At 37.1% G+C, this 15,862-nt stretch overlaps 1 protein-coding gene across 1 annotated transcript; it reads right to left on the reverse strand.

The window, feature by feature from the left end:
• Nucleotides 1–661: 661 nt before the first annotated feature.
• Nucleotides 662–11,993, reverse strand: CENPW (centromere protein W). Its single transcript, XM_057363604.1, has 3 exons — nt 11,842–11,993; nt 7,120–7,233; nt 662–5,450 (listed from the first exon to the last, which is right to left on the reverse strand). Exons 1-3 carry the CDS (start codon nt 11,929–11,931, stop codon nt 5,424–5,426), a joined length of 231 nt encoding a protein of 76 aa, XP_057219587.1. The 5' UTR covers nt 11,932–11,993; the 3' UTR covers nt 662–5,423.
• Nucleotides 11,994–15,862: the final 3,869 nt, after the last annotated feature.

Below are 15,862 nucleotides of genomic sequence, written 5' to 3' on the forward strand. Positions count from 1 at the left end.
GTTGCACTGTACACACATCATTTTCTCTGAAGAGTGAAAATGAACTAAAGAATAAAGAATCAAATATTTAAATGTAACCCRCTATCACCTCAGTAACTTTAGCTTTTACTACGTGAACAGTCTCAACAGCTATGGCTAGAGGCTTGCTTGTACTAATATTTCAGATATKCAACAGAATTTTAAAAACCAGCATAGCTGTTATTTAAATGTTTTCCTCTCTCTGGTTTATTTATAAAATTCAGAGCAATTCATTAAAACTTACTTGCTATATAATATAATCTGTATACTTACCTACTGAAGTTAAACAGATGAAAACAATTCACATTAGACTCTCAATTCAAAGAGGTCAGCACCAATACAATTACACCAACTTGAACTCAATATAAGAGATGAGAAACTCCAGCCAATCCAACTCTATTCCTTACTGCATTTATTTGGAAGTATTCACTCTTTATAAATTTTRATTCAGGATCTGTCCAATTGCCAACATATCTTTTTGTTTTCTACATRCTTAGGAAAGAAAACAGGAGTCTTTCTGTAGAGCCTGACCCAGTGCCAGAAGGCTGAGCAAACCATTGATGGAGAAAGTGTTCTTGTTTTTATTTAACTGCTGCAGTCACATTATTATCCAGTAGTAAGATTGTGTCTATGCTTGTTTTTTGTTTTTTTTTTTTTTAAACAGAAGTTACTTTAGGGCTGTTTAGGTGTTTTTGTACCCTCCACCACGTTCTTCATGCCCTGAAATCATTCCCCCACGAAAGTGACCTTCTCAGTAAGAAACTTGATCTTACAGKTATCAAATGACCTGAAAAGATCTTTCAGCAGTTTGGTCAGGAWAACATTAACAACCCAGCCCACAGAAGAATATTATGTATCAAAGCCCATGTAAATTTGATGGATGTGGACTGTAAAGAAACTGACAAACCCCCAATATCGTTCACCAAATAGTAAATGAATGATTTTCAACTGATTATGTCTGCAGAACCATGAACTGTCAGATGGGAAGACTCTTCAATTTCCTCAAAAAGCTGCAATTCTGTATTTAGCACAACAAAAATGCCATMAGCATCTTCTCAGCCTTGAACTGAACTACTCAAACACAAAAGAAATTTGTTCCACTATGTTCTTTTACCATATCCAAGTAAGCTATCAAAGCAGCTACATTACCATTTTAAAGTGCCATTAAAACATATCAAGGAATCTAAATGCCAATACAAATACATTGCATATGATAATATACGTATTGAACTGAAAAACAACAACACATATCACTTTGAAACATTCTAATGAACTTGAATTTGACAAGTATTTCACAGCTCTGGAAAAAGGAATTGTGATTTAATGTAATCAGCATTTTTATTTGAAATACAAGTCACACGTAAGTACATAATCGTAAGACACCTCAGCACTCTGCATTTAGGAGTTACATGCCCTATCATTGGCTGCTCTAAGCTGATAAAGACTAACGGAATGCCGAGTCAGCAAGTCAGACAATACAAGCTGCATGTTTCATAGTTAAGGCTGCTAAATAAGCAAAGTCTTGTGTGAGAATTTCCTTCATAAAACTGCACATAGAACATACTAATTTTTAAAAATGAGGCTATGTTGTACAAATGGTCATAAACCTCTAATTAAGAAAATTACATGATACTGAAACATTAAGCTTTGAATTAAATAAAATCTTCATGATCCTTAAAATTTTTGCATCTGTTTCACCCTCTCAGCATGGATCAGGAGAACATGATTTTTTATGTGAATGGGATTTCTTTTCTTTAACATTAATTGCCCTACATATGTTAGCAGTGTCGGCTTGGTAGTCTTCAAAAAATATCTGAAAGTGTCACAATCTACAGCATATTTATTAGTAGGAAGAAACAGAATACTTTTTCTAATGGAAAGTTACCACAGGGAAAAAAGAGAGTTTTTGCTCTATCCCCACCTTATGGCTAGAACAAGAATTTTTCTATTACAGTATACATATTTCTATATTTATTATTCTTTTACTGTATGACTACAATCAGAAAACACTATTCGTACCATGAAACTTAAGATTATTTTTTGGCAGTCACTCACTTCTCCACATAAAAGCACAATGAAACTCCAAGTCATGAATGTCCTCTCAAGCACCTAGGTTGRTTTTCTGACTCAAAGCAACAGATGCAACTTTACATTCAAATAGAACAGTGAATATTTGGGGCCTGACCCATCAAAGTTCATTATTCCTGTTGACACCATTAGGAGTTAGGTCCATTGATCATATTTCACTGTCATACCCTTCTTAATATTCACACTTTTTAAGAAGTTGTAAATCTAATAAATCAGGTGATTTATACCATTCAGAAAATATTAAACTTCCATGCTCTACAAAATAAAAGCACAGTAYACACAAATGTAGTTTTAGAGCTTTCACAACTCTCCTCTCTGCTCACTTATCTTGCAAGAAAAATGCTGTATGAGCTGGAATAGGGCATACTCCCCASCAGAAGACTTACTCAGGTAGGCAAACAGCAGATCCCCTCTCACCAGTCACTCCATAAGTGAGATGAAACAAAAAAAGCAGCAGCACCACTCTCTTCCCTCATAGTCATCAGCTGGTTAATAAACATTTTCCGTCCTCTTTTGTGGCTTAATCAATTATGATACCATCCTGGCCCAGGGACTAACACTAACTACGTCAAAAGCAGAAAACCAAGACAAAGGCTACTAGAAGTACTTTTACCAAATTCTATTTCTTCATTACATTACCCCCTTTCATTGATGGTCATAGTGAAAGGGTGGGGTAGGATGTGAAACAGAATATAGAGAAACCTGCGAAGCAAAGAGAATGGAAAAAAATGGATCTTAGCGTGCCTTTAACTTTTTTGCACTTCTATCCTGCTTTCTGAGGAAATGAGGAGTTTAATTGCACTGTCAGAGAACCTCTCCTTCCAAAAAATCTCTTAAATCTTATGTTTAAAACCAGAGGAAATTCAATATTGAATCAATTGTTTCAGAACTATAAATTTCTCAATTTCATGAAAATAACTGAGCATTACCATGGCTGTTCCCACAATAATCCTCGCTTTTTTCCTCCTAACGACAAAGAATCAACACAGGAATTCAAATAAAAGAAAACAACTTCATTTGGCCTTCTAGTACAGATCYAGTTTAAAAAACCATTTTGTAGAACTACATGCTTTGTTGCTTTGTCATTAAACAGAGACATAACAGAAATAAATTACCACTATAGTCTCTGAGTTTATATTAATTGTAAGTTTTAATGGRTATTTAGACAATACTGCTGTAAGGAATTTTAATTTTCAAAATCCAGTAATACTGTGTAGAGAAGAGACTCCAGGTATATAAATGAAGCAGAATAGAAGACCAGCCATATAGGAATATGATTAACCTTATGGTGAATATTCAAAGAAGATACTAAAAAAAAAATACCATTTTATATTTCTAAAAGCTTAAGCCCACTACATCAGCCTCATTAATTTTCAATGAGTATTTATTTGAAGTTTAGGAGAGAAACCTGAATACCTGCCAAGCTAYCCAGGTCTTCTTAATACCTGCCTGCTCCAGCTATTACAAAACATTCACAATGTATTATCAAAAGTCCCTCTCCTATTAAAAAGAGGCAGCTTCTTAACCATGAATACAGGCCAAAACCACTGCATAAAATGTTTTAAAAGTACACTGTGGTTAGTTTYAACCCTTCCTTGACTCTCTTCCCCAATGGCAACTGATCATCAATCAATCTACTACATGAGAATGAGAATATTCCACTAAGCTCAGAGTGGATCTTGCTCCTAGGAAAATCAAAAGAAAGTTAAAGYGGACATCAAAACAACTTCCAAAAGAAGCTATAGCACTCAAACAATTGTACAATGAGGAAAGGTRTGTGGTTATACAAGACTGTAAGAAAATACTTCAGGGAAAATTAAGAGAAAACATTTCCAACTAAGGAAAATCTATGTTGCAATAAAATTGCTAAATCAAAGACAGTAATTACAAATAAAAATATAAATACCAAGTCAGATCTTCCTTATTCCTGAGAATGTACTTCAGATTATTAAGTCAAAATATCCTCTACATGTGTATGTTATTGGCCTTCTTTGTGGATTCCAAGGCAATAAGAGAAGAAAGCGCAGAATAAAGAATCTGGTCAACCCTTACAAGAAGCTGACTGAACTAAGTTCTGTGAGTCAAATAAAGCAGGAGAGTAAACCTTCCTTCCTTTCTGCATATTGGAAGAGGATAACTTTTCAATGGTTATACAGGATTTTAGAAAGTACATGAACATGATATGAAATTAAAAGTACCGGCATTGCTACAGTTTGTTTAGCCCACAAAAATAGTTCTAAAACACAAATTTTTTTTTCTGAGTTTCTACAATATATTTGGTAAGGTGTCAAACAAAATTAAACTACTTAATACATAATGCCTTTAAAGATACTTTATTTTAAGAATAGCTCACTGTGCATATCAGGATCAACTAAAAACTGTGTTATCAACTCAAACTGTGAGATTCAACTATAACATCATTAATATATTCATCGAGCAAAGTGTTCAGTAAATGATTACAAATACCAGAATAGGAATAGAAATGACCTTAATTTAAGAAGACATTTTTATATAATGTACATTTCCAGACTTCTGACAAGTTAGCATGACACTCAGAAGGGGGAAGGAAATAGCTTGGCACTAGTACCAACTTATCTCGGTTATTTTTACAAGATCTAACTTTGAAAACATCAGCTGTGCCAGATCTTTTCCATAAACCATACATCTGTCTGCACCAACTGAATTACAGACCACCAAGTTGTCTCATATACCACATCAAACAACGGGCTGGCTTAAGAGTTTGGAGTATGATTCAAAATACCAACTATGTATTCTTCTCCCAGAACACAGAAGTTTTAACCTACTTTTCAAAGTAATTTTAAAATTATTAAGACATTTATAAATAAACTGAAGAAAAGGTATTTAATACACTTGTTTCTACAGTKATTGTTTTGAAAGCCATAATTTTGTTTAACAAATAAATCTGCTCTGAACTGCACAATCTACATTGGATGTAGTGAAAACCATTTTTTTTAACTACAGCTCTCCTTAAGAAGTTTCACACTTTTAATAACAAATGCCACACTGTACCTGAAGAGTATCTATGGTACAAGCATCCCTCCATCATTGTGAAAGAAGTAAGGTACATCAAAAAATCTTAAGTGATAAGTGACGCACACTTTAAAATTAAGCATAAAGCATATGAAAATATACATTGTAAGATTCTTTATATTTTTTTAAAGAAAAAGCAAGCCAGTCAGTCCAGAGACAGATGTCAACAAACTACGTAGTTCCACAAGTGCTCAAGCCGGCTCAGAGCTTACTCGTTACTTAGAAAACGTTGAAAAATGTGCTTTAAAGTTCCAGTGGTCTGCTTTCTAGCCTCTGCTTTTCTTTAAAATAACCTGCAAAGAAAAAAAGTAAGTATATTTATCACTGCTTTTATCACCACAATTCAGGCAGCAGAAAGATTCAAAACACTAGGTGACTCAGACCAAAGGTTCACCTAGCCAATCTGTTTCCAAGGGTTGAGTTGCCAAGGGTAATACTGCAGGGAAAACATTAGAAATAAAGCAAAAGCATACAGAAAGATTTAATCTTTGAGGCTTTTTTCTTTAAATAAGAACATTCGTAAGCAAGAATTCTGTAAAATAAAAGGCTTCTTTCCAAAGTTAGTGCTGAGAAATGGCAATAGTGCTCTCGAGTCACCAGTAGATTCCTTGAAGTTCTTACCCTTTTGGGCTTAGACAAAAAGAAAAAATAAGGTTTGCAATAATACAGCTATTATGCTCAATTTTTGTTTGCAATGCCTTTTTTCTTTCTATATCACGAGTGCACAGACCTTTGGAAGGACATTTTTTGGTTTGGAGTTTAAATTGAAAAATGAACTTCAAAGCTCAAGTGGGACTGTTTAAGTGTTAAAATTTTTAAAATACAGGCAGTTTTTCCTTTATTCTCATCTTAAAGAAACAAATGGAGCACAAAAATGTTCAGTGTTAAAATTGCAGTTAAAAAGAACCTATAAATGCGTAAGACTCCAACTGCAACATTCACTTGGCTAYCCTACATATCCTGTATATGTTTCTGTTACTATAGAAATAGAAAATCTCAAACTAAACCTTTCAGCAGAAGGAAAAAAAATACTGAAGATAAACAGAAGCCACMGGACCAAAATATCAGGTAACACAAGTTCTGTCCTCCCAATCCACTCAGCAGGAGTAGGTGGTTAAACAGATAACAAATTAAAGAGACCAAATTCCTTCATGACACCAAGCTAAAGCAGACATATCCTAGGGAGCGAAATGAGAGACAGAATACAAAAGGATTTCAGTTATATTTTGACACTAGTTCTTTTCAGGGAGACAAAGCTGTATTAACACCTTCCTCTTTCCCTTCTTTCACATGTACACAAAACTCACCGTGGTCTGCAATGCAGTGAATTCCTCCTTCACATATATTCATACAGCAACTTTTGTTATGCTGAACTACCCATATAACAACAATCCACAATCTAATCCTCCCTTAGCTCTTTCCTTGCCAAATACATAACACAAAATATCTGTTTGTTCAAGAAGTATCCACACAATGCTGKAAGAATCCACTACAACCTAATTTCAGACTAAGCAGTTAAGAACTGAAGGTGTAAGAAAGGTATTTGAACCTTTCTGGATTATKTCTCACTTGCTCCATAAAGCCTGACTTATATCACTGACGTTAAGACAGCGTGCTTCCTTGACGTAGTATCAGCTGAAATAAGGATCCTCCAACTCTGAAGTGCCTTTCAGCCCATGAATGCTTGCAGGTAGACCAATCTGTAAACTTTTCCATACATTGAAATTATGACTTTAAACAGGGAATAATCAAGAAAAACTGGATTATATTTAATAGGACAAGGAGAGTTAATTTGTTGTCTTGGTAACAGTGAATTACATCAACAATGGACTGAAGAATATTAACTATCTATAGGTTTTGGATTATAAATCAAATATCAACTTTAACACAGAAAGCTTTTATATATGCTGTCATAACACATTTTACATTATATAAAAGAAAAATATTAAAGTTATTTAATACCTTTGCTGCAGATATGGTGTGCTCAGGTTTAATTATCTTATTTTTGCTCTCAAAAGCATTTGTCCTGGCTTCTTCTGCTAGCCGATGGAGAAACAGTAAGAAGTTCAAATGAATCTTTAAAATAGAGAAGAAAAAAACCATTACTCAAACTGTTTAAGCTGATTTTAGAGGATCATTGTTTGCAACAGAGAATTTGCATATTAGACTGCTTCCAAATTCCTGAAAGGTGGTCTCAGATAATAAATGTATCACTCGGTTCTGTCTCAGTAAATTTCTAATACATTCCCTTCCTGCAATACTCTTGTAAATAGTTTAAATTTAGTATACTTAAATTGGAAAGGTGCTTTAGAAATGATCACATAAACAACAACTGATCTAACAGGAATCAATTTGAGTTTTATTAACAGTTTTTACAAATAAAATGTGAACATTAATATCAACAAATAAGCCATCTTCTTGCTTACTAGTAAATATAGTCAGTTTTTAGTGACAACGACAGCCAGACTTTTATGAACAGCAAATTCATCCCTGCCTTATTGCCAAATGGACTGCAGACAAGTTCAAGGACTCCTGCCCCTTTGCAGTGTAAAGGGACACTGACATTAATTTCTCCAGAACATGAAATTCTCCAGTGTCAGGAGGTTCCATCCTTTTTTTCCCAGCTCATCACTTAGCCTTTTTACATTAAAAGCACCAGTCAGGTGGAATACTATTCGGCTAATACAGAAGCAGGAAAAAGTTTTGGCACGCAAGGAAGGAACTGCTCCATCTTGGACTAAAACTGCCAGCCAATAGCACCTGTGTGCAATCAGGGACCTACAATGCAAACCTCTAGCATTGTACAGATATTACGTGAACTATTTTTAACAGTCTGACCTGAAAAATTGTTAACTGCACATTTTGTAAATTAAGCATTCAATATTACTGAAATATTTGAAAATTTTATTTATATGCATAAGGTGGTGTATTTATTCTGCCATAYCTTATCTGTAAAGCCTGGAAAAATATAACATGGAAACTTACAAATTAAGAGTTTACAGGAAATACTTTGGCAGTGGGTTTGCAGCACAAAGMATCTGTTACAGGACATGCTCAGAAAGTAATTCAGGTGGTTTTTTTAAATATCCTGAACTAAATGAAGCCMGAGTGCAACAGATAAATTTACATAATATTTGACATTGTTTGGAAGCATCTACTGCACAAAAAGCAGATGTTCTTGCAGATTTATTTCACAAAACATAAAAGCAACTTTAGAACTAGCCTTTAGGTATCTACATAGAAATTATCTCCAACAGAATCAAGCAGTGGCACTAAAATAATGTTCAATATAAGAACTCTCATTATTAAACTTATCAGTATGGAGGTTACATTCCTCTAGGAATCCAACAGGAAAAGTGTGAGGTGGAACAAAAGCTTTCATACTTACATGTCCTTTTTCTGAGATACCTAAAGGCAAAAGTGTTAATTTTTAAATTGCCTTTAAAAGCTGCGTCGTCTCTCAGAATCACTGTACCTCTACTTTCCTATTTTGAAAGTGAATTGCATGTGGAGACGCTTCCCCTGTACTCCAACAAATTTAAATACAGCCACATAACTAAAATCGGAACAGTCCACAACAGAGCACAAAGGTTAATAAATAATCCAGGTTAGTCAGGCAATTGAGAAAGGATAATGAAAGGCAGAATGACTGAATACCATGAATAGGACTGACAGTTATTGACAGGCAGCTACGCAATACTATACATGTTTAAAGATATTGCTTTAACACATATTAATGTCCTTGTGCATAAAATTTAAAACCAGTTTTGAACCAACWACTCATGAAAATCACCTTACAAACATAATTTTCGCTTTCCAGAAAAGAAAGGCTGTAAAGTTTTAAGAACTCATGTAAGTGTTTGCACTGTTTGCACAGCACTTGCACACACCTGTTTAACAGAGCTCATGAATAGCAGGGACAGCCTCTGCAATTTTCTTCTGCTGCCATAACTTCAAAACAATTCTTTAGACTGACATTTTGCCTTCAACAGACACTTATTAATGATTCTGTGGTGACAACAAATTAAAAAGAGGCCATTCAATGCAATACTTTAAGCTTTTCCTGCAATGGAAAAACACATGCCCCTCTAGCATAAAACARGCAGCTGACATCCTGCTTTTATTCTGTAATCTTGAGCTAGAACAAAGCTTGTATATTATCTTCTCTGACCATTGGGGGAATATCTGAACTTCAGTACTAAAACCATTACCTCTTATTTTCAAAAAGAGCCTTGAAAAAACCTGAAACATCATTTGCATTACTTGCATCTCTTCACCCGAAGATATTATCGTATTCCTTCAAAAAAAGCCAAACCAAAACCAAACAGCTTCCTTAGAAAGGCTGATGATAGCTACATTGTGCAAAGAGATAGATGTTAACACTTAGGAAACAAAGCTGACAGAGCCTCAGATTTTGAAGATGAAATTATCTGAATTATTATGTCTTTCAAACTTGTTGTTTACGATCATGTAGGAAGACACTGGTTTATTGAGGAAAAATAATCACTGAAGGTCAGTAAAAAAGAAAGCAATCTGATTTTCTCGTAAGGTAGGCAGGCAGACCACTTTACTGGACAGGGTACATACGGCAGATTCAGAAATAAAGCATGGATCCTTCTGAAGGATAGCCCAGAAACTGAACTAGGACGCTTCTCATACTTCCTGGAGAAGACATAAGCTCCCTGCTTAAAATGTATATGGCTCCATTTTGTTAAGACAGCTACTATATAAATTTCTGACATGCAATCTAATCACTCTTACAGGGTTTGCAGAGAATACGAGACACTAGAAAACATACTCTCAAAATTTGTTACTTATCTTACTACAAATTCCCCCACCCTTTTTTTTTCCTACAAGAGGCATAAATTCAGCTGTGTTGATTTAGCTATAGAAATAAAGAGGAAAAGAGCTGTTAGAAATGTGCTTAGTTGAAGAACMTCGTGGACAACCACCACACCTAGATATTCTTGTTTAAAAGTAAAAGAATAAAACCCAAGCCTTGTAACATAAAAGGCTGTTTAATTTGACATCACCAGAAGAGATAATCTACGTTTCTATCACATTRTTAAAATTTATTCTGATCTCATCCTTTGTGTTGCCATGAACATTTGCACAGCCATATTTTAAGCTATATCAGATTGTTGTTGTTTGTAAATTTCAGTCAATTCAATTCGCTGTCCTTGCAGCTAAGAGAACTTTAGTGCCAGGACCAGGAAGAGATGGGAACCAAAGGCCAAGATTTGGAGGGATATCCCACTTACCCCTTTTCAGAYAGCCATACTACTTTGAAGCCAAATTTTCATTGCCCTGGAAACACAGATCAACTGTTACCAATGATTAAAAAAAAAAAATGTGTGATTGTGTGAGTTTGATTAGCTGACTACTACATTCCACTGAGTAAGYCTGATCACGACTAGCAAGGGGCCAGGTCCTTAGTCTATTAAAAAAATCCAAAGGTACCAAAAACAGGAAGAAATCATATTTTTATTAGCTCCATTAGAAAAACATTTGATGTTTAAATTCAGATCTAACTACTCTCAYGTAATTACCATATTTATTCATTTTAATCTCATATTACTTATTTTAATTTTGTATGTTAACATTATCTTCATATATCCAGATACCAACTTTCAGGATGCTGCAAGACACAACTTTTATAGATATTTGAAACGTGGACTTAAAATTCGAGTCAGGGACTTGAATTACAAGCACACAGCATGTATTAATGCTTTAATGCTCTGAGAACCATATACATTTGTAAATAGGAGGGCATCACAGTCGAGCAAGGTAAGTGTATTAAGGTGCTTCAAAGAATATCGGGTTTTTTCGGGCACTTTTTTTTTCAATACAGCAGCTACCACAAGCTCTCTTGAGGTCAGGTTTCCTTGCTGTASTCAAACAATTTCTTGGTGAGACAARCCCTATCTCTGTGCCACAAATCCCTTAGAGCAGAAGCAATTCAGCTTCGTCGGCCTCAGTTTTTGCAAACTTGGCTCTTTTACTCCTACACCTCTTTGGCAAGCGTTTCTAAACCACGATCAGGACTCCAGMACCTGATTAGATTACCAACAAGACTTGTCATCCCACAGTTTAGGACAGAGACTACTCAGATGGCCTCCTAAAAAGATAATGAGCGTTCAAGATGCCATAGMAGCTTAGCAACCCATTGATCACAGCTCAGCTGACTACCTGTACACCCGAACAGATCTACRCAAACAACAAATATCTGCATCTAGCAGCCACATAATCCAAACTGCTATTTCTCGGTGTGTCTACACTAAACTCTTTGAACATCAGCGTGTACATGAAGTGACACAAGAGCATCAGCCCGAGATCACTGTCAAAGACCGACAATATAGTAGCCACCAGCACAGCAAAGCGCTACAATCTCAGTTTATCTGTATTTTCTTAGACAGACCAATCGCCTGTGTCCTCCCAAGCTTTGCGTCCCCTCTACCTGTGGGCCCCTGGAGAAGCACCGCGGGGAGTAACCTGACATACCCACACCCAAACTGCTCCACTGCGCACAGCCCGGCACTTTTAGGAACCAAGGGGCCCTGTTAAAGGACAGCTGATCCCGAGCCACCAGCACAGCTGCAGCTGCCGCCATGGCCAAAACCAGGAGCGCTCCCGGACTCCCCGCAGCCGCAGCCTCGCCTCTCCCCCGCCCCTCTCCTTCCTCACCACCAGGTCGGAGTTCGCCGCCAAGCGTAAATGCGGCTTGTGCTTCTTCATTATTTTCCGCAAAGTGCCGCGGGGCACCGTGCGCTTCATCCTCCTCTGGTTTTTCWGATTTTTCTTCTTTTTCTGGTTTTTCTTCCTCTCCTTCCTCCTCCTCCTCCGCGCGCCGCCCTCTCCCTCGGCCGTTTGAATCCGCCGCCCTCGCGCAGGCGCGCGCACGCCGTGACGCAACTTCCCAACGGCCGCGCGCGGCCCCGCCCCTCCAGGCCCCGCCCCGCCCCTCACACCGCTCGGAGCCGCCGGGCCCGGTGCTGCGGCGCTTCCCCGCCATCGGCGGCGGGGAGCTCCCGGTGCTCGCCCCGAGCCGCCGAGAGGCTGCGGGGAAAGCGTCCCGCCGGCCCCGCCGAGCTCGGCCYCGCCGCCGGGGTGGCTCACGAGGGGGAAAGGCGCTCCCCGAGCAGGTGCTCGAGGGACGGGCGGGTCCCGGTGGGCGCCGCCGCGGCCGTTCCCCTAGGAGCCCCTCCGTGTCAGCCCGCTGCCCTTGCGAGCGAACCGAGAGCTGGCTTCAGGCGTGACCCAGCTAGTGACCCAGACCTCCACCCAGGCCTTTTTAATTAACAGAACGAAAACCGGAGCGGGCAGTTTGCCGGCTGCCGGTCCCGAGCGAGCCCTCGAGCGTGGCCGCGGCCCCGTGCGGGTGTTTCCCGAAACGCGGGGACGTGGCACGGGTCAGCACCAGCGCTGCCCGAGCAAGCCTCGGGCTGTGGATTTTAGCTTGGCGATCGTCGCCCAAGTGTGATGGCGTTTCCTCGCTGCAGAAGCCGAGGGAGTGCACAGCGTGCTTGTGTCCCCATTGTGTGACCGGACCCGGAGCTTAATTAGCACCATCATCTTACACTGAAATGAGCCTAGATCGATAGTTGTGTCCTGCACGTAAACCTGGACAAAAACCTGCTTTAGTGCTTGTATGGCAATGACTTTATTGCACACAGAAACACACAGTGGTTCCGAAATCGGCCGCCACTGTAACGTGTCATCCTTCCTCCCGCATCTGTTCCCTGCACTTCTGCTTTAGCGGACGGATGCTGCTGACTGAAATACAGGTTTCCCCACAGAGGGGCCCCTGTAGCTTGGCATTCTCAGTGTATTTGGACTGTGTGTACTTAGTTGGAGAAGGGGTCAGGATTTCATACTGAGGTATGGGGTTTTTCAGCATATTTACTAGTTTTTTGTTTTCTTTGGCCTGTGGGATACTTGCAAATTTAAACATGCATAAGATAAATACATTGTCTTAATGTGTTCGAAAATACCAGCACCCAGATACGAATCAGTTTTATTGAAGTATGTATTTAAGTCTGTATGATTTAGTATTTTAGTTAATTTTACAATATGCACAAAATGTAGTCCAGATAGAAGTATGGTGTCTGACAGCAGGAGAGAATTTAAGATTTGCCAGCTCTTCATACTCTGTCAGTATTTGAAAATGATGCTTTGTTCTTTCAGTTTTGACTGTCACTTGCCATTAATCGTCAACAGCGATGTTGATCTTAAAATCAGGTTCTTAGAATTTTTTTTCTGTCAAAGAATAAGCACACAAACATGTCGAACTTTTTTGTACAGTTTAATAATAATCACARTTAATGGCTCAGCAGCACAGCTACAAGTAAACATTTGGGGTTTTTCGGTTAACTAAACGGCTCTAACTCAGGAGCTATACAGTCATATACTGTAACGCTCATAATACACACRCAGAAACTTGCTTTGGGATCAGCAATAACTCAGCATGTCAACAGATTCAAATCTACAGCTGGGATAGATCAGTAGTTCCACTGGACCTTACTGGAGCCGAGAACTGGGCCTTAGTATCTCGCACTGTTGGTGAGAAACTGGTGTAGGCAAGCATTTTACAAACTGTAAGAATTGCAAAGGTGCCTCTACTGTAGGTCTGAAACTATTAAAATACACCACACAAATTTGAAACTGCAGTGACCTGCTTAAAATGACAGATACTGAGACTCAAGACTAGTAACTGTATCTTTTAATCATGTGCTTGCTATGTAGGCAATGACAGAATAATGAAATATATTAAGTGTAATACTATGAAAGTTTTTTGATTCTGATGGTTTTATATTTCTAGTGGACTAGGGTTTTTTTGATTTAGCCACAGAAAATAGTAATATAAATCAACTTATTTACCAGATCTCTTTTTTAATTACATTTTGAAAAATTTATGACAGTAGTTACTTTAAGAAATTGATAACAGAGGTCAAATGTAGAAATAATAAAATACAAAATCTGATTTACTGAACAAACACGAAATTCAGTATTTCAGATTTCTCCTTGAATTTCTATTTTAGGCTGTTTATCAATAAATATTTCTGTAAATATGATTTTAATAGTTTAATTTGAATACACAAATATTGTAGAAAAAGAAATTGTACTGCTGTACATTATGCATTGCAATGGACAAAAATCATAAGTTAACTAAATATTTTTTTTAAAAAATCACAACTGTTTCAATTATTTGGTCTGTATTAACACAAAGATTAATTATGACATTACAGTGATTACAGTGAATCATAGAAAACTGCAGTCTCTCTCTTATATTTCTGATTTTGAAAAGGGCTGTTTTCTGTCTTTCTGATAGAATCCATAATGTTCAGTTATAATGATTTTATGAAATACCATAAAGAATATTGAAAATATATATTTTAAATTAATTCTTTGGAAGTTGAAATTGCTAATTTTTTCATGCTTGTGCAGCTTTATAAAAAATGCAGTTCTCTACCTTATAGGAAGATTTTCATAGTTTACTTGTTCAAAAGCTGCAGGAGTTTTGAATACATTTTCTACAAGAAATTACTTTGTTTTCCAGTTGTGTTTCAAGAATTACATATTTTTCCACTTTTTAGCAATTGCTGTTTTTAAATGCACATTAATTCATTTTGTGAACTTCAGCTGCAGCATAACATCTTCCCATTTTTCCATCAATACTGAACTGTGTTTTAGAAATAAAGGCATCAGCTGGGACTGATGATTAGAGCAAGGAATATTCAGCAATTAAAATAGTACCATCTAGGTCTGACTTCTTCAGGAAAACAGTCTTTTCAGGTTTGGTTGGTTGTTTGGGTTTTTTTTTGTTTTAGTACAGGAAATTTCAGTGACATTATTTTGTCACTTTTGCTTCCAGATTTTGTGGGTTTCTTGAAAACAGTTCCATACATTTCAGTGGCTAAAAAGAGGCCAAGTTTGGGGCCATCACTGCTGAACCACAAACCAGTAAATATTTAGTTCTCTGTTTCTATAAGGAAAGATATTAATTTAAAGACTAATTTTATCCACTCCTCTAGTGCACTGTAAGTTGATATAAGGCTAATATTTGGAAATGAAATTAAAAAGCCATGTTTCCTTTGTGTCCTGAAACTTTTATAAGCACACCCTAACTTGTTACGTTTGCTCTCCCAGCCTGTACTTCATTACTATTAGTTTAATAATTTTGATTCTGGATTTTGACATTATCTTCAGTCAAACTCTTAATCAGTTCTTCATCAAATTGTAAAGYCGATCTTTCCCTCCAAAAAATGCTGAAGAATTCCACTTAAAGCATGTGATATTTTGAAATTAATAATCACATTTTATAGATTCTTGCTAAGCCAGAGGATCCTCAGTTTCACTGTTAAATACTTTCTGGTGCTAATCCAGTTTCAGTGGTTGGTGAAAGACTTTGAAACTTACCCTGGATATGGATGTCAAAGCCTAAAATCTTTTGATGTTTTCTTCAGTGATGAAAAGATATCTCTAAAACAGAACACAACAATTCAGCAAATGTAAACTCTTCTATAATGTAGTTGATAGGCTTGATCATAGTGATTGGAATACAAGACTCTTCTGTTAAATCTTTATATTCTTTCTCTTGGGTAATTCAGGTGTGGTTGAATACTTTTGTAGAGAAACAGGAAAAGAGATAATACAAAGGAGAAAATTGGATGTTTTCCTCTCCTCTGTGGAACTTAAGCAAATCTCT

The sequence above is a fragment of the Malurus melanocephalus genome, unplaced genomic scaffold (genome assembly GCF_030028575.1).
Source record: "Malurus melanocephalus ecotype Western Australia unplaced genomic scaffold, MMel_1.1 scaffold_29, whole genome shotgun sequence".
In the NCBI taxonomy this organism is placed as follows: Eukaryota; Metazoa; Chordata; class Aves; order Passeriformes; family Maluridae; genus Malurus; species Malurus melanocephalus.